Genomic DNA, 24,323 nt, shown 5'->3' on the forward strand with positions numbered 1-24,323 from the left:
TTCAGTGGTTAGATAGTGTTTCAGAATGCTGGAGTTTTCTTTTAAAGATCGAGGCTATAAGTATATGACCTTTTTTTTCCTCCTGAAATTTAGACCAACAGATAACAACAACAACGTATTGGACGAAGATAAAGTCAACAGAGTTCACTTGTGAAGTCATTTTAGTTTTATGAGATAAGAATTATTTTGTATAAATTTAATCAAGAAATGTGTTGGATTACAGAAAAGATATTAGATAACAAGGTCTATTGTGTTTTTTCTTTCTTTCTTTTTTCTTTCTTTTCTTTCCTTGCTTTTATTGTTATCTATTGTAATATGTTTATATAACATGTACTTATTTTAATCTTAATAAACTTTTCAAAAAAAAAGAATGCTGGAGTGGTATTAGAAAAAATGACACCCCGGAGTCATCTTATATCTGCTGGTTTCAATTGTAGGTGGTCTTGAGTAATCTATCTGACCTAGATGCCTCACTGAGGTGCTGATTGAAAGGAGATGAAAATGTGTTCTTCTCTGGTCTGAGGATCCAACTTGGCTCAGCAATTACTTTTTCTTGTGTTTAGGATGAAGAACGTGATCCCCTGTTGCATAGCTTCAGAATCCTAAAAGATGTTCTCCATAATCTAACTGGTAAGCTTTAACATCAGTGTTGTGTCTAGTGGGGTTGGGCTTATTCAGCATCCTGGCTGTTGGTTTTTATGATTCCTTTGGTGAACCTGTAAGATGTGTCAGTAGCAGAATGACATTGCATGTTTGATAACATACTTGCCTGAATATTTCTTGTGTGATGTTGCTTTGATTAGTGGATCCTTTAATAACTGACTGCTACTCAATCAAAACAAATCAAATACATTCATTGCATTGACTCAAAGTCAGAGCAAACAACAAACTCAGAATCATAAAATCACAGCACAAATAGAACAAACACAAACAGCTACATTGCAAGCTATCATGTAAAATTCACAACCATAATAGATTAATTTCATAATATCTTTCCCAGTAATGAATCACGCCGTAAAAATTATTCATCATGATAGACCATTCATCATAAAATTCCTTTCTTGCCCCCATGTTCTCACACTGATTTACACAAAAGCAAGAGCATACCCTCCACACACAGAGTTTACGAGACAGGGGATTATGTACTTGTGGGTTTCCATGGTGTGTGTGTGTTAGATCCTTCCATTCTAAGTAGCATATCAGGCAACAAGTGCTCTCCAGCAGTTCCGGTCTTGGGCAATTGTTTCAGCCTTCCCGTGCAATCTTCAGTGCCTTCAGGTCTTGCTCAAATGTTCTCTAGGTGTTTTGGGGGCATCCTCGCTATCATTTGTTATCAGGAGGTATCTACCTCATTGCCATCTTTGGGACCCGACTGTTCTCCATGCAAAGGACATGGTCAGCCAGTCAAAGTCTTCTGTGTGCAACGACAGTATGGAGTTTGCACATGCCGCTCCTTCGGAGCACCTCTTCGTTAGTGGTGTGGTCATAAAATTAGATCTTCAGGAATCGGTGTAGGCACTTCTGTTGGAAGGCGTCAAACCTGTTGCTGATACTTGTTGATGCCTTCCAGATCTCACTAGCATAAGTTGACTGTCGGGATCACAATGGAGGTGAATAGGCGGAGCTTGGGTTTAGGGCAATTGTTGGTGAGCACCAGATCTTGTTTATTTCTTTGAAAAACGTCTGCAGCCTCCCCAATGAAGCACCTGACATCTGCCTCTGCATTCTGGGAGATCACACTGCCCAAGCAGGTGAACCTCTCCACTTTCTCTAGCTGCTGTGATCCAATGATGATTCCCTGTGTTGCGGCTATGGAGCTAACATACATGATCTTTGATTTATCAGTGCTTATTCTGAGGCCAATTTTGCCTGCTTCTCTATCCAGGTCAGTTGTTGTGCGCTGCAGCTTTGGCTTGTCTTCCTTGAGCAGAGCTATGTCATCAGCAAAATCCAAGTCGCCAAGGCAGTCTTGGTCAGGCCAGTGTATGCCATTGCCAGAGCATGTTCCAGTTCTCCACAAGATGTAGTCAAGAGCTATAAGGAAGAGAAGTGGAGACAGAATGCAGCCTTGTCTGACCCCAGTGGTGATTTCAAAGAAGTCTGTGCAGGCATTATCTGTTTGGATGCAACAGCTGGATTGTAGGTACAAGTTTTTGAAGTTGGTGATGAAGGCTGCTGGTACTCTATACAAACGCAAGATCTGCCAGAGGGACCCTCGGTGAATGCTGTCAAAAGCTTCTATGAAAAGCTTGGTGAATGCTGTCAAAAGCTTTCTTGAAGTCGATGAAGTTGATGGCCAGTGCATGTCGATATTCAGTACATTGCTCTGTGACGTTTTGGAGGGTGAAGATTTGTTCACTGCAGGACCTTCCACTGTGAAATCCGGCTTGTTCCTCTCTCAGGTGTTGGTCAAGGGTACACTGCAATCACTGGCGTAGGATCATGCAAAAATGTTTTCCCGGGGACTGAGAGGAGTGTGATGCCCTGCCAGTTGGTGCATTCGGAGATATTGCCCTTCTTGGGGAACTTGACTTCTTGGGCACCTCTTCGCCAATTTTCTGGGCCTGCACCTCTTTGCCAACAGTTGTTGAACAGTGATGCCAGTGCTTCTGCCATTGCCTGCCCACCATGTTTCAGGATCTCTGTGGGTATTTCATCCAACCCAGCCGCATTGTTGTTCTTGAGAGTCTTGATCACAGTGTTTATTTCTTCTATGGTAATCTCGCCAGTGTTCACTTGGAGTCCCTCTTGGGCATCTTCTGAATCGAAGTCATATATGGTGGTTGTGTCTGATTGGTTGAGGGCTTCTCAAAAGTTTTGAATCCATCTTGTATTTTGCTCATCTTGAGTGGTTAGGAGCTTTCAATTCTTGTCCCTAATTGGGACATTAGAGTTGTTCCTGGTTCCAGTCAGTTGATTGATGATGCAGTAGAGGGTTTGGGATCATTCCGGTCAGCTGCTTTTTGTCTTTCTGTTCCAGCCAATCCTTCTTGTTTTTTTCGCAGCTTTTCTTGACAAGTCTGTCAAGCTCTGTATACCTTTGGCTTCTTGCTTCCATTTCATCTGTGCCTTTAGCCTGCTCCTGTTTCAGTTTTATGGCTTTTCTTTTGTCAATCAGCTTCCTTGTTCGATCTTGGATCCACTGTTCCTTCCATCGCCTTTGATTTCTCCCAATAGTGTTTTGTACACATTCTGTGATGGTGTCCCTAAGGCTACTCCAGAGGTCTTCCATGTCTGCCATTTCCTTAAGGAGGTTGAAGCGATTGTGCAGCTCCAAAGCGAAGGTGGTGGCAGTGGCAGGGTCCTTGAGTTTCTCTATTGCGAATAGTTTCTTTGGTCCGGACTTTCTTATGTTTCAGAGCTTGATCTTGATTTCTGCTCTGACAAGATAATGGTCTGATCCAACATCTGCTTTTCTGTAGACCTTTGCATGACGCATTGCTGACCTCCACTTCTGGCTGATGCAGACAAAGTTGATTTCATTGAAGGTTTGCCCGTCTGGTGACCGTCAAGACTTCTTGTGAATCCTCCAATGTTGGAAATATGTGTTCTCAACACACAATCCATTGTATTCGCAGAATGACGCCAACCAATAAACCATTGTTATTGAGCTGAGCAGAGGATGTGTGGGCTCCAATCACATTCTCAAGTCCTTGTTGGTTGCCACCTAATTGGACATTGAAATCACCAATCAGGAGCTTTAGGTCATGATTTGGGATGTTAGCAAAGACTTCTTGGAGCTGTCAGTTGGTGCATAGGCTTGTACAACAGTTGCTTTGGCATGTCCATAAGCAAAACGGGCTGTGATGATCCGGTCGTTGATGGGTTGCCAACCGATGAGTGCTTTTTCAGCTCATTTGCTCAGGATAAGGCTCACCCCATGTTCATGTCGATCTTCGTGACCCGCATACAAGATGATCTTGCCATTGCTATTGATCCAGCCATATGTCCACCTCACATATGACCTCACTGACACCTAGAATGTTCAGCTGGTATTTGTCAGTTACCCGTAGGAGTTGGGCAAGTCATCCACTTTGGTATAGGGTTCGTACAGTCCATGTTCCAATTTTTGTAATGTTTTTGGCAGAGAAGATTGTTTCTGACATTAGGTACTGGACACCAGTGCCGGTTTGCTCTGATACCGTCATATTATGTGAAGCCAAACTCCCACCTGGTTTACCAGAAATGCTTGAAGTTCTTTTTATTGTTTCCATAGCAGTTGGGGATTTTATGGGGACAGGTTCCCAACCTGACACCCAAACCTCCTCCTTGTGCACCCAGACTTGGGACCCGCAATGGGAGAGTTCTCCTGGAGGCGATCTCGGGCATCTTGGATTGGGTGATTTCTAACCTATACTCAGGGAGGCAGGACTAAATGATGTCACTTCCTGTAGAGGCTGGAATCCATCTTAGATCCCCAGTATTACTTCCTGCCTAGCAGGGAGCGCAGTGCTTGTGAGAGGGCTCCAAGCTACTTGTATTTCTCTACCTTATTTCTACCTTATTTCTACCTTATTTCTCTCAGCTTACTTCTATTCTCACGTGTGTTCTGTGTGTCTGTTTCTGTCGGCTCCTGTCCTCTTGTGAATCAGCCTGTCAGTTTGTGAATCAGCCTGTCAGTTTTTTCCAACTGTCAGTTTTTCCCACCTTAACGGGCCGCCTTAAAATGGCCGCCCATGGAATCTACGCTCGCTCCTTCTCACCTCCCCGCTTCTGAGTCTTTCGGCAAGACCGCTGCAGAGGGCACTCGGGCAGTAACCCGGCGGGGCATCAGAAGAGCAATCTATCAGGGAGTCCTCGGTTGAGGCTCGGCCCACTTCTTCTTCTGCCGTGATCGGCGCGGGCAAGGGCGGGCGGGCGGCGGCCGCGGCTTCGGGCGCCTCAGCAGGAGATGGCGAGGGCCGGAAAGAACAAAGCCCCTGCCGCCAAGAACAAGCGCTTAGAGCCCTCTCCCGGCTATGCCAAGGCGCAGGAGCACCAGCGCCCCAGTCCAGTCCGCGGAAGGTGTAGCTCCGCGACTCCCCCCCCACGCTCCCACTCTTTGGCAGTTAGTGCCACGCCAGCTGCGGTGGCGCGGGGGAGCCACAAGGACCCAGGAGCGAGCTGATGATCAAACGGCCTCTCTGCAGCGTCCTCATAGATCTTCGCGACTCAGGCAAGATCAGAGGGGCCCGGTGGGGGAGGGAAGTCCCCAGCGCGAACCTGCTCCAACCCTTTCAGACCCTGCATCCTGGGCTAGCATGCCTGCTCCCGAGCTAATGAGTATGTTCAGGGCTGCAATGAGGGAAGAGATCTCCCTCCATGACAAGAAAAAAGAAAGTAGACTTATAGAGATCCCCTTAATGAATATGGGGAGGAGGAATTCAGTGAGGTGGAAGTGGGACATTCCTCAGAGCTGAACCAAAAGAAAAACTTATCAGATTTTTTAGAAAGGAGGATTTAGCCTTGATTATGTCAAAAACTATTTCCACTTTAGAACTCCAGGATTCAGCAGACGCTGAGGACCCTGAGGGTCTCCCATCCTCCAAGAGAACAGTTAAAGGTGTCCCTAAAGGGGCCACAAAAATTTTCCCCCAGACGGAGGATGTCCCAGAAGCTTTTCCACTACCCGAGTACTTTGAAAAGAATTTAAAAAAGCAATGGGTGAATCTGGAGGCTAGTAAGAGTTGCCCATCACATCTCAAGAGTCTATATATACTGCCCGAACACATACATAACATCATTAAAACTCCCCTAATTGATGCACCTGTGGTTGCCCTCCAATCTGGTGGATTAGTCACCAAGGATGGGGAGGGTTCCCTAAGGGATGCTTGAGACCGCAGGGCCGACAAGCCCTTCTGAAAAGGATTCATGACATTCTTGTTCTTACCATTAGGGCTCTAGCCCCTTCTTCCACCATGGCCCGAGCCTCCATCCTTTGGCTCGGGAGGCTTCTCACGATGATCCCTCCCCGGGCGCAAGGCCTCAGAGAGGGTTTAGAGAGAGTACTCTTCACAGCAGTTTCAGTGACTTCGGGCAGATTCCCACCTTTGATTCTCTCCTGTTAGTCTCCCGCGCAAGATTAGCCTTGGGAGTAGTGGTTCGGAGACAGGCCTGGTTGAGAGCCTGGATCGCAGACTTCCACTCAAAACAGGTGGCACTACTTACCATTATCATGGTTCCAGCCTCTTTGGCAGCATTTAGACGCTGTGTTGGTGGAGACTAAGGGAAACAAGAAATCTATGCCTAGGGTAATGCTAGGCCAGACCAGGGCTCCTCCACCTACAAACCTTTACACTTCATTTCTCAAGACTCAGCGCACACTTGCAATTTAACTCCCAGAGATGGCAGGAAAGTGGTTTTCTCAACAACCTCAACAGCAACACTACTCTTTTCAGAGAAGAGGATTCTCTGGCAGCTCCTTTCGTCCCAACTACTCTAGACAAAACCAATAGAGGTGGTAAAACCTTCCAACCTGGAGTGGACCACCCAGGTCTTGACTACACTCACGCTCCAGTAGGTGGTCGCCTGCAATTTTTTCAACACCGTGGGGTGGGCTTACCATATCGACCCTGCTGGACAAAGGAGGTCGTCACTTACGGCTATCTCCTGTGAATTTTCTAACCTGTCCACGATCCAAATTCCGGACCGACCCCCGCCCCCCCATGCAATCCAGACAAACTAAAGAGAACACAGCAAGCCATTCTCCATCTACTGAGTATTCAGGCGATTGAACCCGCACTCATCTCAGAGCTGCTCTTGGTGTGTTTTTCTTACTCACATTTCTTTACAGTAATACCTAAAAGAACGGTACTGACATACATATCCTGAACTTGGCGGCACGTGAACAGATTCATGCTACCACGCTTCATTTCAAGATGGAAACCTTGAGATCCATAGTGGAGGCTCTTCGCTTCAGGCGACATTTCTAACATCTCTCGACCTGACCGAAGCATATTATCTTCACACGCCCCTTATCAACCCATCACTCCACAGACGCTTCCTCAGGGTTCACGTCACAGTCGGAACACTACCAGTATGTTTTCCTCTTCGGGCTGGCCGCAGCCCTCGGTGAGAGTGTGTTCTCAAAGCTCCTTCTGGCACCTATCATGGCTCTTCGGGAACAAGGTCTTCATATCCACCCGCTTCTTGGACGACATCCTGATTCGCCGTCCGGGTCCAGAACACAAGCCCTTCTTCGAGACCTTGATGTCGTCCTGACTACCCTTCGCCATCACGGGTTTCAGGTTTCAACTTGCAAAGTAGAGTTCCCTGATTCCAGCGACCGGAATCGAACATCTCGGTGCGACCAGAGACACAGTACACAATCGTCTCTTCATTCCGCCGTCCAAAATTCTCAAGATTCACAGAGGTGTTGAAGCGGTCTTCCTCCCAGCCAGGAGAGCTTCCCTTCTTCAGCTAGCCAGACTGATTGGTCTCTTCATCTCTGTTATCGATATGTTGCAGTGGGGGAGGTTCCATGCGCGCCCTCTTCAACAACAGTTTCTCCAGCCTCACCAATAATGCCGGATCATGAGGAAGGAAGACAGGTCACTCCAGATCACAGATCAAAGTTACGCTTGCCAAATCTTCGCTGGTGTCCTCATCAGAAAAACCTTTCCAGCGGGAAAGTCTTCATCTACCCTCATCGAATGCAGTGCTGTTCACAGACGCCGAAGTCTTCATGGATGGGGGGCATCCTTGGAGTGACAATATAGCACAAGGTCTCTGGACGAGCGACTCAAAACACGCCTGCCCATCAACTTCTTAGAGTTGCGAAGCTATTCTTCTTGGCGCTTCAAGCCTTCCAGCCTTGTGATCCAGGGTTGTCATCTTTTGGTCCGAACCGACAACATCAGCGTAAAGGCCCATCTAAACAATCAGGGCGGGTCCAGATCCCCTCGCTTTCATCTACAGGCAGTAGAGATACTGGACATGGGCCGTAGAAACACTTCCTATCGCTGTCGCGCAGAGCACATACAGTGGGGAATCTCAACGCTCAGGAGGACTGGCAAGGCCGCCAATCGGTGACGGAAGCAGAGCGGAAGCTCCATCCGGATTTCCATCTTCCAACTGATCAATACCAAAACCTCGGTTGTCCCACCGGCTGGTCTCTTTGCCTCCGCTTCAAATGCACAACTTCCTCTCGATTTTTTTCACCAGATAATTTTCATTCTCGAGCACCAGCAGTAGATGCACTGACGGATCCGTGGGCCGCAGGGAGCTCCTCTATGCCTATCCACCTACTCCCAGTTATCCCGAAGCTCATAAGGAAGGTCTGGTCACGAAAGTCGACGTGACTCTAGTAGCACCATGGTGGCCCAGGCTTACCATGGTTCTCCTCTCAACTCTTCTTCACTATGGCAAATCTCCGCGCTTCCCTGAGGCTGCCTACGCACGTGCGGGATGCTCTCTCAGGGACTCCGCAGGTCCATCCTTCAACCCCAAGTGGTTTTGTCTGACCGCCATGCGCTTGAGCCGGAGGCCCTAACCGGTAAAGGTTATTCCGGCCAGGCCGTCAATATAATCATCGCGTCCCGCAGACCAACCTCCCCTCGACCTATAACTCTTCGTGGAGGACCTTCCTCTCCTGGGCTCAAGAGGCCTCGATCGAATCTACCGAGACCTTCTGTCCCTCGGTAGGTTTTGCCAGTTTCTCCAGGTCGGATTCGGGAGAAGGGCCTTTAGAAGTGCTACTCTTCGCAGACAGCTGGCAGCGCTCACGCACTGTTTGGCCCAAGGTTCATGGACTGGCCATCGTCCAGGCACCTGTGATATACTTTAGATTCCTCAAGCAAGCCCTACAAAATAACCTCCGAGTATTCCATCGGTTCCTTTCATGGAGATTTAACATCGCAGTTTCAGCTCTCACCAAACCGCCCTTCGGTTTCCATCTCGTTCCGTGCATCTGAAATGGGTTCGCATGAAACTTCTCTTTCTGATTGCCATCACTACAGCCAGAAGAATTTCTGTAGAGTTGCAGGCCCTATCCACAACTCCCAGCTCTGTATCTTTTCACAAGGACAGAGAAGCCATGAGGCTGGATCCCACCTTTGTTCCAAAAGTTGCTTCCAGGTTCCATATGAAGCAGGAGGTGATCATCCCCACCTTTTGTCCAAGTCCTTCGCTACATCCCAAAGAAATCTTTTTTGCACAATCTTAGATGTCCGGTGAGGGCGCTCAAGACATTTATATCATCGTAATCAGAGAATATCAGACGGACTGGTATTCATAAACGTTACCATGCCTAATCTGGGAGCTCAGATGTCCAAGGCTGCACTCAGTTACAGCACTCTCTCAGAATGCATTATTGAGGCATATAAAGCATCTCACATACCAGTGCCTAGCGGCATCACGGCTCGTTCTACTCGGAGTGCCGCGAACTAACGCGGCATTCAGGCGACAGGTTCCTCTGGAGGATGTGTGTAGAAGCTGACCCACCTGGTCCCTCCTCATCCCTCCTTTATCAGACATTACAGGTTCGCGTTCCACTTGGCGGCTATGCCAGATCTTAAAGACCAGCTTTTGGAACTAGAGAGTGCTCGAACATATATTTGGAGACTAACATTCCCACACCCATTTCGGGACACTGCTCTGGGAGGTCCCAATCCAAGATGCCCGAGATACGCCTCCAGGAGAAGAGCGGTACATTGGTACTTTACCCTGAAGGGACCTTTCTCCTGGCTAGGCGATGAGGGCATCTTGGCCCTCTATCTGTGCAGACTTTCTATGCAGTCTCCAAAATTAATCATTCCTTCGTTTATTATTATGATCCCTATGGATCCGGGGAGTAGTTAATAGTTAATGAAAATACTTGGAGTTCCCTCACGTTTTGTATGTTTTGTTTTCAATGTTATTCTTCGTTATTATGTTGTTCTCGTTACTTCCTGTTCTACTTCTTAAGATAATAGAGTTTTTTCTCTCACTGCTGAGTCAACGGAATACTGGGGATCTAAGATGGATTCCAGCCTCTACAGGAAGTGACATCATTTAGTCCTGCCTCCCTGAGTATAGGTTGGAAATCACCCAATCCAAGATGCCCTCATCGCCTACCAGGAGAAGGTCCCTTCAGGGTAAGTACCAATGTACCGTTTTTCATGGTGTAATAGACATAAACTGGGTCCTAATCACCTTTCAGTTTCAGTTCCTATCTGCTAATGGATTTCTCAGGTCTTCAGCAAAGCTAAACCAGATGAAGACTTACCGGTAGTAGATGAGCAGTGCTGATTTATAATGGCATGCATATCTTTCCTTTTGCTTGGTCTAAGGGTTGGGGAAATAGAAGAAGATAAAGATGGAATAATGTCTAATCCAGTTGCGAATGCCTGACTTGGGTGGTTTTTGTTTTGTTTATGGAACCTGCACTCACTGAAGTTGTACTGTGGACTTAATAAGTGGCCTTAGGCAACTAGTTCCTTGCTGGGAAAGATGTTTTGTGACATAAATTCACAAAAAAGAATAAATTAATAAAACTTGTAAGTTAGATTATGCCTACAAAGCCAACAGACACTGTACGTGCCCTCGATTAATTATTCTCAGTCCTCTGCTGTCTCTGCACTTTTTCACATTTATTTCAGGGTCCCAATCTCCAGTGTAGGAGCACAAATGGTGCCTCTGATGACCTCTTCAGTTCTTAGTCCTGCAGTCAATTTATGAGCATTCTGCAATATCCTGGGATTGACTCTTGTGTCTGTGTGTCTCTTCAAAGAAAACATAGCTGGGGGCAGGTGGGAGACTACTGGCCCCTGAAAGTCTTTTCACAGTTCTGATTCATGAAAACCTTTACTGAAATAAATGTTAAAGACTTTAACTTGCGACTGAACTTTGTTTTACTTTGCTATAAAAGGCTAACACAACTACCCCTTCTAATCGCCATATGAGATGGAACTTAAGTGAATAGACACAGCTAAGGTGGAGCTCTCAAGTATCATACGCTGCAGGGGAAGACAGTGAAAGAAGCTATGCCAAGTGGAGGGATACCACAGATACGCAGTACATTCAGGGATCTTCAAATCCTTGAGTAAAGCATGCAAGGTCTAAGGAAGTATTGATTCTAATATAGGAATCAGTTGGTCCTTCCAGCATCAGATCTCACTGCCATCAAGAAGAAGAGAAATGGCCCTGCACGTAAATAATTTAGTAGCAGGACCGCAGTACGCAGGAGAGAACATGACAGGTTTGCTTAGTAGCTACCCATGGCCTGGTTTTTCCTAACATTCTGCAGTATGCTTTCAATTTATGGGACCTCATGTGTTTATTGAGAAATTGTAATGGTCACACAACTGGCTATTGCCAGGACTCGCAACCAAAAAGCTTAGCAGGAAAAAAAAAGGCTGAGATGAACCCCACCCAGGCAAACATGAAACTTCTGTCGAATACAACTATCCCCAAGGACAGAAGATGAGATATCACCATTCCCAAGTGCTAAAACCATAACACAGTCATTAAGCAAAACACGCCAAGCAAGAGCTATCAGGTGCCTACTTTTCCCTGGCATGTGGCAAGACTGAGGCAGGTCTTGACAATATTTCCTATTTGGATAGAAGATGTGGTTCTATACTCTGTCTCACCAAAAGAAAAAAAAAACAAGTTTGTAATTTCATTTGCCACAGTGTTCATTTTAGAATGCTCCGTTTGGGTCCTGCCTACAGCTAATTTTGCCCAAGGGCAATTTCTATCTATAGAATCAAATACCTCCACCAGGTCTAGAAAAGCCATCAAGAGGGCTTTGGTAGGTCCACTGATGCTTACAACGTCTAGTTGATATAAGGTTTGACAGTGGTCTACAGTACTTTGGTACTCTCTGAAGGCAAACTGAAGGGGATGTATAATTCAATTCAAGGCTTCCCATTCCTCTTATTTGGCCAAAAAGTGTTTACTGTATAATATGGCAGCTATGTTAGACAGGCTTATAGGGTGATAGATTTGTGGGTCTTGGTTCAAAAAAGATGTGGCAGAAGGGATAGGGGCCATAATGCTAATGGATTTCTTGTGGATAGGAACCACAATGATCATTTTCCAATAGCAGAACCATGCCCAAGTCATTAATTTGGATAAATACTTTAGCTAATATTGGATTCCACCATTCAGATTTAAAAAAAAAAACAGTTCTAGGGGGATCAGATCCTCTCCAGGAGATTTTTTTAGCCTATAGGAAATGAGACATTTGACCTCCATCTTAGAAACTGGGGGCCAGGCTGGTCAAGGTGTAATGTCAAATAAGTAGACTTTCTCTCAAGTTATGTCATTTAGGCACAAAGATGGAAGGGCAATCTTTTCATAGAATCAATCTTTTCATAGAATCATAGAACCATAGAGTTGGAAAAGGGTCATATAGACTATCTAGTTCAACCCCCTGCTCAATGTAGGATCAGCCTAAAGCATCCTAGACAAGTGTTAGTCCAGTTGCTGCTTAAAGCCTGCCAGTGAGAGGGAGCTGACCACCTCCTGAGGTAACTGATTCCATTGTTGCACAACTCTTACTGTAATTTTTTTCTCCTAATATCCAGTCAGAACCTGTATGCCTATTATATAAACCCATTGTTGCTAGTCCCCTCCTCTGCTGCCAACAGGAACAGCTTCTTGTACTCCTCTAAGTGACAGCCCTTTCAATACTTCAAGAGAGCCATCATGTCCCCTGCCCCGCCTCAATCTCCTCTTTACCGGACTAAAGGTTCTCAAGCCCCCCAGCCTTTCCTCCTGGGGCTGCATCTCCAGGCCCCTGAGCATCCTCGTTGCTCTCCTCTGCACTTGCTCCCTTCTGTCCACACCCTTTTTGAAGCGAGGCCTTCAGAACTGCACACAACGCTCCAGGTGAGGCCTGACCAATGCAGGGTACAGTGGGACTGTGGCATCTTGCAATTGGGATGTTATGCCCCTGTTGATACACCCCAAGACCAAATTAATTTTTTTGTCGCTGCATCACACTGACTGTTCATATTTAATTTACTGTCCACCCATACCCCAAGCACACTGCCATATCCCATACCCCAAGCACACTGCTCATATTTAATTTACCAAGTCCACCCATACCCCAAGCACACAGCTACTCTGTATTGTTGTATCCAGTACACGTGTTCCTCATTTTTGTTGCCAAGATATAGAACTCAGCACTTATCCTTGTTGAATTGCATCTTGTTCACATCTGCCCACTTTTTCAGTGTGATCAGATCTCTTTAAATTCTATATCTTCTTATGTGTGGCCCTCTCAATTTGGTATCATTTGCTGATTTAATGAATAGTCCCTCCATACCCTCATCCAGATCATTATAAAAATATTGAAAAGTACTGGGCCCACAACCGAACCGTATGGCACTTCAATGGACACCTCCTCTATTCAGATGAAATGCCATTGGCAATATTTCTTTGAGTTCATTTCTCCAACCAGTTCCCAATCCACCTAACTGTCCTAGAGTCCAGTCTACAATCCCCTACTTTATGCATCAGGATATCATGGGAACCCTGTCAAAGGCTTTTCTGAAATCCATGTAAACAATATTGATAAACATTCCGTTGATCCAGTAAGCTCATTCTTTTATTTATTTATTTTATTTTTCTAAACCGCCCTCCCCCTAGGGGCTCAGGGCGGTGAACAACAATGATAAAACAACTTAAAAACATACCATAAAAACTGATTCGCAATTATAAGAATAAAAACCGGAACCATATCTTGTCAGATGGCGTCATCCTCCCCCCTCCCTACCTTTATGCCCACGGGAGGCCAGATGAAATGGCAGCGATGTTTTTAACCAGGCTGGCCAAATGCCGGGTGGAACAGGTCCGTCTTACAGGCCCTGCGGAAACTCTGCAGGTTCCCACGCCAGGGCCCTGATCTCCCCTTGGAAGCCTGTTCCACCAGGTAGGGAGCTAGAGGCTGTAAAAGCCCTGGCCCTTGTAGAAACCAACCCTGATAGCTTTAGGGGCCAGGGATCACCAGAAGGTCCTCCTCCGATGAACGGAGGGGCCTAGCGGGGCGATATGGGGAGAGGCGGTCTCGTAGGTATGCAGGTCCAAGGCCGTGAATGGCTTTGAAGGTCAAGACCAACACTTTAAACATGACCCGGAACTCAATCGGCAGCCAGTGCAGCTGGTATAGGACCGGAGTAATCTGGTCCCTGCTCAATGCTCCCATAAGAAGCCTGGCTGCCGCGTTCTCTACGAGTTTCAATTTCCGGATCAAGGCTAAAGGCAAGCCCGTGTAGAGCGAGTTACAGTAGTCTAACCTAGAGGTGACCGTTGCATGAATCACAGTGGCTAGATCAGGACGGGAGAGGTATGGGGCCAATAGCCGCGCCTGCCGCAGTTGGAAAAAAGCCGACTGAGCCGTTCGGGTGACCTGGGCCTCCATTGATAGTACTGGGTCCAGAATCACCCCCAGGCTTTTGGCTGATGAGGCCAGTTGTAAAGCCTCACCATGCAGCGTAGACAGGCCAAAAGACATCGGACACTCTTCCCGACCCAGCAAACTTTTTGAGATGTGGCGACCAGAACTGAACACAGTACTCCAAGTGCGGTCGCATCATGGCTTTATATAAGGGCATGACAATCTTTGCAGTTTTATTATCAATTCCTTTCCTAAAGTATCCACTGGTAGCATAGAGTTTGCACTTTTCACATGCCTTGCCACGCGACTGAGTTGACATTCCCATGGGAACTAAGACGCCTAAATCCAGCTTTCCTCCTCCTGGTCTGTGACTGATAGCACTGACCCTTGTAGTGTGTATGTGAAGTTTGGATTTTTTGCCCCTATGTGCATCACTTTGCATTTTGCTGCATTGAACTGCATTTGCCATTTCTTAGCCCACTCACCTAATTTATCAAGGTCCGCTTGGAGCTCTTCGCAATCCTTTGTGGTTCTCACCACCCTACATAATTTGGTATAATCTGCAAACTTGGCTACCACGCTACCCACCCCTACTTCCAGGTCATTTATGAATAGGTTAAAGAGCAATGGTCCCAAAATGGATCCCTGGGGGACGCCACTCCCGACATCTCTCCATTGTGAGAACTTCCCATTTACACCCACTCTTTGCTTCCTGTTTCTTAACCAGTTTTTAATCCATAGGAGGACTTCCCCTCTTATTCCTTGATTGCTGAGTTTTCTCAATAGTCTCTGGTGAGGAACTTTGTCAAAAGCCTTTTGGAAATCCAAGTAGACAATGTCCACTGGTTCCCCCTTATCGTCATGCCTCTAGTAAGTTTGTAAGACAGGATTTGCCTCTGCAAAAGCCATGCTGACTCTTTCTCAGCAGGTCTTGCTTTTCTACATGTTTAATAATTTTATCTTTAATGATAAATTCTACTAATTTACCAGGAACAGATGTCAAACTGACTAGCCTGTAATTTCCCGGGTTCCCCCTAGATCCTTTCTTAAAAATTGGTGTGACACTAGCTTACTGCAAGCTTTGGCCTCTTTGATGGCTGACCTGCAGTATCTAGCAACCCGCAGATACTGTTCTTTAGAGGTATGTCCGTCCCTCCATTTCTGGACCCCACCCTTCGCTTGCTTTTTTCACTTCCAGCGGTCTTGCCCATGGAATGATTCTCATCATATCTCTGAGGTTATTAAAATCTGCCCCACTAAAATCTAACGGACAAATGTGGCTGCAAATTTCCTTGGTCTCCTACAACAAAAGGAATTCTAGGAGTACTTGGTCACTTCTCCCTAAAGTCCCACCACCTTCACCCAGGGGCATAGGGGGAGAAAATGGTGCCTGGGGCAAAATGGCATGCTGGCGTTGCCGGTGCCGCTGCCCCGCTCCTCAGGTACCGCCCTATCCTCCCACTTACCTTTTTCTGCCGGATGAAAACAGCTTTCTGCTGGATGAAAATGGGCCAGGCTGGTGGGGCGAGGAAAGGGGTCGGGGGCGATTTTCCATCCCAACCGGTGCGCCCCCGGTGCATGGTGCATCCCCTTGTCCCCTCATAGCTATGCCTCTGCCTTCACCCCATCTCCAGTCTCTTGCCTATTGGTCAATATTAAGTCAAGTTTGACTGAGCCCCTCATTGCTTCCTCCACCATTTGATGAAGGAAGTTGTCTGCCAGGCATGTCAGGGACTTGTGTGACTGTGGTTGTTTTGCAGAATTTGTCTCGCAGCACACATCAGAGAAGTTGAAGTCACAGCTATCAGGTCATGTTGTTTGAATATTCTCTCAAGCTGTTCAAAGAGGGCAGCATCCACCTCCTCACCCTAGTCAGGAGGTCTGTAGCAAACTCCAACCACAGTACTATGTGTCCTTCTTTCCCTTATCCCCACCCAGATATTTTCCATTGGACTGTCACCCTCCTCTTCCAGGATTTTCTGACAGGCAAACCCTTCCCTCACATACAGCGCCATTTTGCTCCCTCTTTAACCCTTTCGTTTTTTTCCTGAAGAACTGATACCCATCCACCATTACATTTCAGTAATGGAACTTCCTGCCAAATAATTGGTGCTTTGATCTGCAGTGGAGGTTTACCAAATCCAAAAGAGATAAGCTACCAGAAGTGTGTCTCCTTTTTTTGTTATTATTTTGCTTAGTTCCTGCCAAAGTTGTTTTGAGTGGTTTAATTTCTTTTGTTTGAGTAGGTTTTTTAAAAAATAATTGATCGAAGTATGACTGCATGTAATAGAAGTGAGTCATCCTTGAGACGGGAAGCCTGTCCTCATGTAGGAGATTAGCTCCTTCCTGGCTATCCTACAGTCTTGATTAACCTGCTCGTTGACATGCTGAGGTGAGTACCTGAGTGGTCTCTTATTAGAAAGGAACGATCTAAGGCAGGGGTAGGGAACCTGCGGCTCTCCAGATGTTCAGGAACTACAATTCCCATCAGCCCCTACAAGCATGGCCAATTGGCCATGCTGACAGAGGCTGATGGGAATTGTAGTTCCTGAACATCTGGAGAGCCGCAGGTTCCCTACCCTGGATCTAAGGGAACCAACTATATCCAGTCTAGATACTTTAGGGTATCGCTGCCCAACTGCCATAAAGCCTGAGGTCGTGACCAGATTTCATCTGTCAGTATTGCATTGCCCAGGGAGGCATAGAACTGATCAGACCACTTAAACCTTCTGACACTAGAGGAACAATAGTCTGATGAACTGGTGTTCCCATGGGCTGTGGTCACCTTCAGTTCTATGGCCAACTTTAAAGAGGCCTACATGGTAGAGCAGTGAGGGAGATATGGTAGTGTAATCAGTAGTACTGGTGCCACATTTAGATTTAAAAAGTAAAGGTACAACTCGAGAAGGCAAACTTGGTGCAATTTAAAATGCATCAGTTAAAATCCAACAGTATTTCTAAAAGACTTAAGCCTGGCCTGTTAATGACAGAGTCCTGCAAAATTCACTCTGGCAGGCAGCTCAGACTTCGGTCCCTGATGATCGATTGTCCAAATTCCAGCTTTGAAGCCTCTGTGGAAGAGAAAATGGCGCCATACCTAAGCTGTCAGGTAAACTATTCCCTACTGCCTCTTTTCTTTGAAAAAAGAAAAACCATTTTGACTGAGCCTTCATGATCGGAATCACTAGGATGTTGTGGGTTTTCCAGGTTGTATGGCCGTGTTCTAGTAGCATTTTCTTCTGATGTTTTGCCTGCATCCGTGACTGGCATCTTCAATGTCCTCGAAGAAACCACAACATCCTTATCCTTATGGTCTAGTTCTTGATTCTGTTCTTCCATTCGATAGAGACAGATGAGTTGACATGGTTGTGTGAAAATTTCCCTTGGTTTTTCAATCTCTGTACTGTCTGCCAAAAGTTCTGAAATGTTAGGTTCATTGAGGCATGATTTTATTTCTAGGGATGTGAATTTTGTATTATGAAGCAGGTATTTCAGCCCTCAAAGATTTGTCACTTGCATGTGAGCTTGTTAATGTATAAACTGTCTAGCTCACATAATACTTCTACATAATATCTGCTCTGCCAGTGATGTTTTTGTTGAGAAAAATTAACATGTTAATGTTCTCTGTTGTCGATCGTTACGGGTAAATGACTACTACTAAGTCCAGCATTTAAAAACACAGGAACAGCCAATCCTTAAAAAAAAAATTTAATAAAAGTTTAATGTTCTGCATCACTAGTTACTTAGAGGCCTGCGGTACCATGTATTAATCCAAAATGTTTTGAAATAGAAGATTTGATTACAGTTCTATCCTGTGTGTCATAGTCACTTAGTTGGAGATGCAGATCTGCTGACAGTCTACTGAAAAGGTTATCTAGGGTGAGATCTGAAAAGACGCACTCGCTTCCATACTCCTCTAGGGATAAAGTTGGTTGGATGTCCTTTTGATTAAGACTTGGCTGGCATTTATCCTTTGTTGGCACTCTTTCTTCGGTCCTCAGTTGTGGTGCAATAATAACAAAATGAGTGAGATTCAAAAAGGGTGTTGACTTGTCTGTGCCAACTGCGTGGTCTGGGAATACAATTTTGTTGTTGGGACCACCCCAGATAAAAGTGACAATTCATCTGCTTTGCAGAGAAAATATACCATATCTTGGAAATGTTTAGACGAAAACTTTAGTTGTCTAATTTAGGAATATTCCTTTGTTCTGTTGTGATGGTTCTGAACCATCTGCTTGTAGAATCAGTGGTTCATTGTTCCGCTACACATATATCTCACTAAATGACCATGTGGGCCTTAATGTCCCTTCTCTGTGAGTAATGCTGTCACTCAGCACTGGCTTGAACACTTCCGTTGTCCTCGGGACATGAGGATACAACTGACCCCAGCCGAGTATTTGTCGACCTGGCTTGGTATTATCCAATGCTATTCAAAGAGACCTCTGCTTTCAAAAGGCAACAATGGGGCAGAGTTTGATCTCAGTGTTTCTTCATTAAGTTATGGAAGCAATGACTTTCATATTCAAATTTATTCATGCAGTAATCTTTGACATTTAAGTTAGCTTTTAGAACAGTTTTGCATTTATAGTAATATATATTCTGTATTTTCTCAGTCCCTACAGAATTTGTTTTAATCTGTTCTGGATGCAAATTTCTGACTGCCTTGTCTCATTTCTCTTCATGTTCCTCTTTTCCTCTCCCCTCTGTGGATTATGTTTGATCAGGTGTGGCAGGAATATCCTTTCTCAAGCTGCGCCCTTTATATTAGTAAATATTACCCTCCCTCCCTCCCTATTCTCTTCCATCTCCTCTGAGCTTTACCAGTTGACTTATAATTTTGGAATTCTCTTTGGAGTCTGTAATACAGTTTGTTCATTATTTAACCAAAATCTGTTTAATGAGTAGAGGGGGCAGTGTAAATGTTAGGCATGTTGCAGTAGAGTACCTTTGTCCTCCTTGGAGCCTGTGGTTATTTAAGTATTTAGGAACGATGTATGGAAGCCCTTATTTGGGGTGGGAAGATGTATGCCACAGCATCAATCTGAGTATAGGAATATGGTCCACAGGAATAGGCCACCTGAGTTGCAGATTCTTTGCCTGGTATCTTTGTGTCCTCCCATCTCTATAAGAAAGGGTTGTAAATGGAGGAGTGGGGGGAGAAAACCTTGCGTTTAGAAAACATGGGTTAAAAGCCTTTCTGGTTGTTGGATTAAAAAGTACCTCCCCCCACCCCCCCCGCCTCTGCATCCAGGGAACCTTCATAAGGAATTTAAAAAACACACCTTTGGTTTAACTTTAGAGCAGTGATGGGCAACCTTTTGAGCTTGGTGTGTCAAAATTCACCAAAAACCCGAGCATAACTCGGGTGGTGTGTCACTTCAAGAAAAAAACCATAATTTTACGATATTTATTGTTTAAATAACAAAAATGTATAATTGTAATATATAACTGTATTTAATAAACCAAAAAAACTAATTATTTAACTTTAAGCTTAGTGACTTCTTTGTTCATCCGTCAGTCGGTTTCTTTTGTTGATCTTGATATTATTTAACTTGTGTGGGGTGCTGTGAACTAAGATAAGTGAGGAGGAGGGGGAATTCTTTAACTAACCTGCCTATTAGTGACTTTTTTTTTGCTGAATTTCATTGGCTAAATCTTTAATTGAAGGTTGGTATTTTGTACACTTTAAGCCCAAGCAAGCGCTACTAACTTCATCTGTCAATCTTTCTTTTGTTGATTTTGATATTATTTAACGCTGAGAATAAGGTCTCACAAAAGTACGTAGAAGGAAAAATTGTGATTAAAGCCATTGCTATATTTTTCAGGGTGCTAAAAGTGTCTAGTAATCGGTTCCAGGCACTCCAAATTTCCTGTTCATAGTGGCATTCCTCTTGATTTCTAATGGTGGGAAACGGGACCCATAGCACAGGCCCTCGCCTCTCCCAGCCTCCCCCTCACTTATCTCAGTAATGATGGTCAATTACTTCTTGCTGGAGTCTTTTCTCCACTCACTGCCTCCTTCTCAGCTTGTTCTTTCTTTGGTGTTTTTCCCCAGCTATCTGCCTCTTTCTCTGCTCTTTCCCTCTCTGCTGTCCTTCTCCAGCTTTCTGTCTCCTTCTCCGCTCTTTCACTCTCCACTGCTTTCCTCCAGCTCTCTGTCTCCTTCTCTGCTATTTCCCGCTCTGCTGTTGTTCCCCAGCACACTCCCTCCCTGGTGGCTCCCCCACATCCTCTCCCACCCTTCTCGTCCCTTGCTCTTTCCACCCTCCACTGTTCCCAGCTCCTTCCCTCTGGCTTCCTCCTCACTCACCCGCCACGCCCCTCTTTAAATCCTCCCCTGCAACCTTCTGGGGTGTCCTCTTGCTGCCCTCCAGCCTCGCGTCCACGCTGCCCTCCAGCCTCGCTTCCATGCCGCAGCCAGTCAGCTGCGGCGTGTTTTTTCCCCCTTCCCCCGTCTTGGTGCCTTGCCCCCGTCGCACCTGGCCTCCTACCAAAGAGGCCGGGGCTGAAATGAGCACTGCCGCCGTCAACGCGGCTCGCTCTGCGCCCCACCCCCACAACGTCTGACCGGCCTCTGCAGGGGCCGGGACCTCGATGGGCTCTGCCACCTCTGCCCGAGCTTGCGGCTGTGCTGCTGCTGCCGCCAGGGCCCGCGATGGGGCGGTTGGGCCGGCCGGGCTGGGACCAGAGGAGGGGGTCGCCACCTCGTCAAGTCCAGGGTGGGTTGATATCAACAAGATCCACCCAAACATCCAATTTACTATGGAAAAAGAAAATGAAGGAAAACTGCTATTTCTAGATGTCTTAGTCATCCGCAAACCAAACCAACAATTGGGCCACACAGTATACAGAAAACCTACGCGATACCACGAGAATCAGATATCTACCAATAAAAACTCCCAATCATCATCCAGGACAAAAAAAAGGAGACACCATAAAAACTTTGGTAGATCGCGCAATCTGTGAACCCCACCTCCTTCAAGATTAATTGAATCACCTAAACTGGGCTCTACAGGCTAATGGTTACTCTACTACAGGGGTAGGGAACCTGCGGCTCTCCAGATGTTCAGGAACTACAATTCCCATCAGCCCCTGTCAGCATGGCCAATTGGCTGATGGGAATTGTAGTTCCTGAACATCTGGAGAGCCTGGTAGGTTCCTACCCCTGCTCTACTACTGGCTGGCCATCAGGAAAGAGCTGCAAAGAACAAGAGACAAGCCACATGAACAAAGATAAAAAAGCCATCTAGAGGGAAAGTGTTGTTGCACCATACATCAAGGGAGACCACTGACCGCATGTAGGAAAACTACCGATGAGGAAACATAACCATACAATCTACAGACCCACCAAGAAAAATTCCAACAAATGCTACAAGTTCAGCCAAAGGATAAGAGGGATCCTCTATAGCTCAGGGGTAGGGAACCTCTGCGGCTCTCCAGACTGTTCAGGAACTACAATTTCCATCAGCCCCTACCAGCATGGCCAATTGGCCATGCTGACAGAAGCTGATGGGAATTGTAGTTCCTGAGGCTGCCTCTGGAGAGTCAAGCAGGTTCCCTACCCCTGCCTCTAACTACTGCAGGAGGTCTACTGCACTTTTCATGTAGCTGTGGACAAGTGTGCATAGGAACCACCAAAGCGCAGCACTTGGCAACAAATCAAAGAACCACGAAAGGCTCCTGCAGACTATTTTTTCAGCCAGAAAAATCAGCAAGTGGCGGGTTACACATAGATAAACCAACCTGGACACAAAATATTATTTGAAAACACAGAAATTCTGGACCACTCTGACAACCACTATGTCAGACTACACGGAGAAGCCATTGAAATTCACAAGCACATGGACAAAAACTATGAAAATGAACAGAATTTGGCTACCAGTGTTGAAAAACTCTAGAATCAAGACAGTGACTAATCAGCTCCACGCAAACACAGGATAACTATAGACAATAGCAATCAAAGGGAACAAAGACCAGGATACTTCTATTCAGATGCATTCACCTATTGACCTTGCTATCTTCATTGTTACTCACATGCTACAGACTTCTTTGTGACTCACATACCAGGCTACTCTATTCAGATGGCCCCACCTTTTGACCTCACAGTATATATACTCCACTTGCTTTCCATTCCTACTATCAGATCCTCTGAAGATGCCAGCCACAGATGCAGGCGAAACGTCAGGAGAGTGCTGCTAGAACACGGCCATACAGCCCGGAAACCACACAGCACCCCAGTGATTCCGGCCGTGAAAGCCTTCGACAATACAAAGCAGCCATTGTTGAGAAGCTGAGATCCCTGCACCAAGCACATCCATCCCATTAAAACTGAGAAGACATAATGGGTGAGATGCAAATATACCCTTTCATATTGGGAAAAGTGAGATTCAAATATACCCTTTCATATTGGGAAAACAGCTCAACAAATCGGTGTACTTTTACTTGGTCACGGTTTATTTGTGAAATATGTGTGTTTACAGCAGGGATGGGGAACTTTTTTTTCTGCCAAGGGCCATTTGGATATTTGTAACATCATTTGTGGGCCTTACAAAATTATCAACTTAAAAATTAGCCTACTATATTTGGTCAAACATTTAATTGACTCCTTTAAAAAAAATTATAATATTTATTGAATTTTTCATATCATGCACATACAAAAAATACTAATAACGTTTTTTAAAAAGGCAGTTGGATAGATTACTTAATACTTTCCCCTACTTGGGAATTGTCTTAATATGCTAACTCATCATGCTACATTTAATTGTCTCCTAATGTGATGGCTGGAACTGGGGAGATGTATGATGTTAGCTGGAATTGATGAGGTTGCTACTCACAACTGCTTTTCCAGGTTTGTGTTGGTCAGTTTGGAGTGCAGTCGACTCTTTGCAGTGGTCAGTTTTGAACAGAACTGCTTGAGCAGTGAGTTGTTCTGACCACAGATTCATAGTTCAATTCATGTCTCCTCAACGTGGGAAATTAATCATTCAGCAGCGGGAGGTCGTTGTCCCCGGCTTTCCCCTCATCATCGCTTTGCAGCCGAATGATTTCATGTTGTTGGTTATCAGGCACATCAGCTGGTTCCACATTGAATGGTAGAGCAAAGATGTTCAATTCCATTTGTTTACTTTTCACATCCTTGAATCTTTCATTAAATGCCTCATTCAGTTTCACACATTCACCGGCATATTCAAGTGTCAGTAGAAGGCTTTTGGCCTTCCAGAGTGGGGTGCTGTGTGATTCCTTTCGAGTTGCACTTTCCACAGCCTTAATTTCGCTTCAAATGAGTTCACGTTTAAAAGCTGGAAGCTGAGAAGCTGGTTGGGGTCCTGCAGCTTGATGTTCAGCTCTGAGAGGTACTTGGCAATGTCCCCCATGAACGCTAGATCACACAGCCACTTGCTGTCACTGAGTTCCCTGACAGGTTTTCCCTTCATCTCCATGAACTGCTTGGCTTCATCCAGCAGTTCGTAAAGCGTCATGAGTATGTTCCCACAGTTCAGCCACCGCACTTCACAGTGATAAATATGATTACCGTACTCAGAGTCAAGATTATTCAGTAACTCCTTAAACTGGCGGCTGTTTAACCCTCTGTTTTTGACAAAATTTATGCGTGACACCACTGTTGACATCACATGGTTGAGCTGCAACGACTGTGCACAGAGACTTTCTTGGTGTATGCAGTGGCATATGATCAAATCACTTGGATCAAGATTGAGATGATTCAGTTCTTTCTTGACAAATGCAGTCAACCCTTTTTGTGAGCCAATCATGGCTGGAGCTCCATCTGTAGTAAGGCCACTTAATTTTTCAAATGGCAGCTCAAGTTTTTTCATTGATAAAACAAGTCTCTCAAACAAGTCCTCCCCTCTTGTAGTGCCATGTGTGGCTTCCAGTGAGTTCCTCTCGCGTGTCAAACTCTGCAGTTCCTCTCGCGTGTCAAACTCTGCAGCTATCCCATGAACGAAAACAGCCAGTTGGGCAGTATTTGTTATGTTAGTTGTCTTGTCGCAAGCCAGAGAGA

At 45.6% G+C, this 24,323-nt stretch overlaps 1 protein-coding gene across 6 annotated transcripts in view; it reads left to right on the top strand.

Moving 5' to 3' along the window:
• GBF1 (golgi brefeldin A resistant guanine nucleotide exchange factor 1) overlaps positions 1-24,323 on the top strand; it is a 167,694-nt gene that overhangs the window by 11,788 nt on the left and 131,583 nt on the right. For all 6 annotated transcript variants that reach the window (XM_048505228.1, XM_048505231.1, XM_048505230.1 and 3 more), the window contains one exon: positions 564-630. In XM_048505228.1, the coding sequence (XP_048361185.1) occupies positions 564-630 (67 nt within the window). The remainder of the gene's footprint in view (positions 1-563; positions 631-24,323) is intronic.

This window comes from Sphaerodactylus townsendi, linkage group LG08 (genome assembly GCF_021028975.2).
Source record: "Sphaerodactylus townsendi isolate TG3544 linkage group LG08, MPM_Stown_v2.3, whole genome shotgun sequence".
NCBI lineage: Eukaryota > Metazoa > Chordata > Lepidosauria > Squamata > Sphaerodactylidae > Sphaerodactylus > Sphaerodactylus townsendi.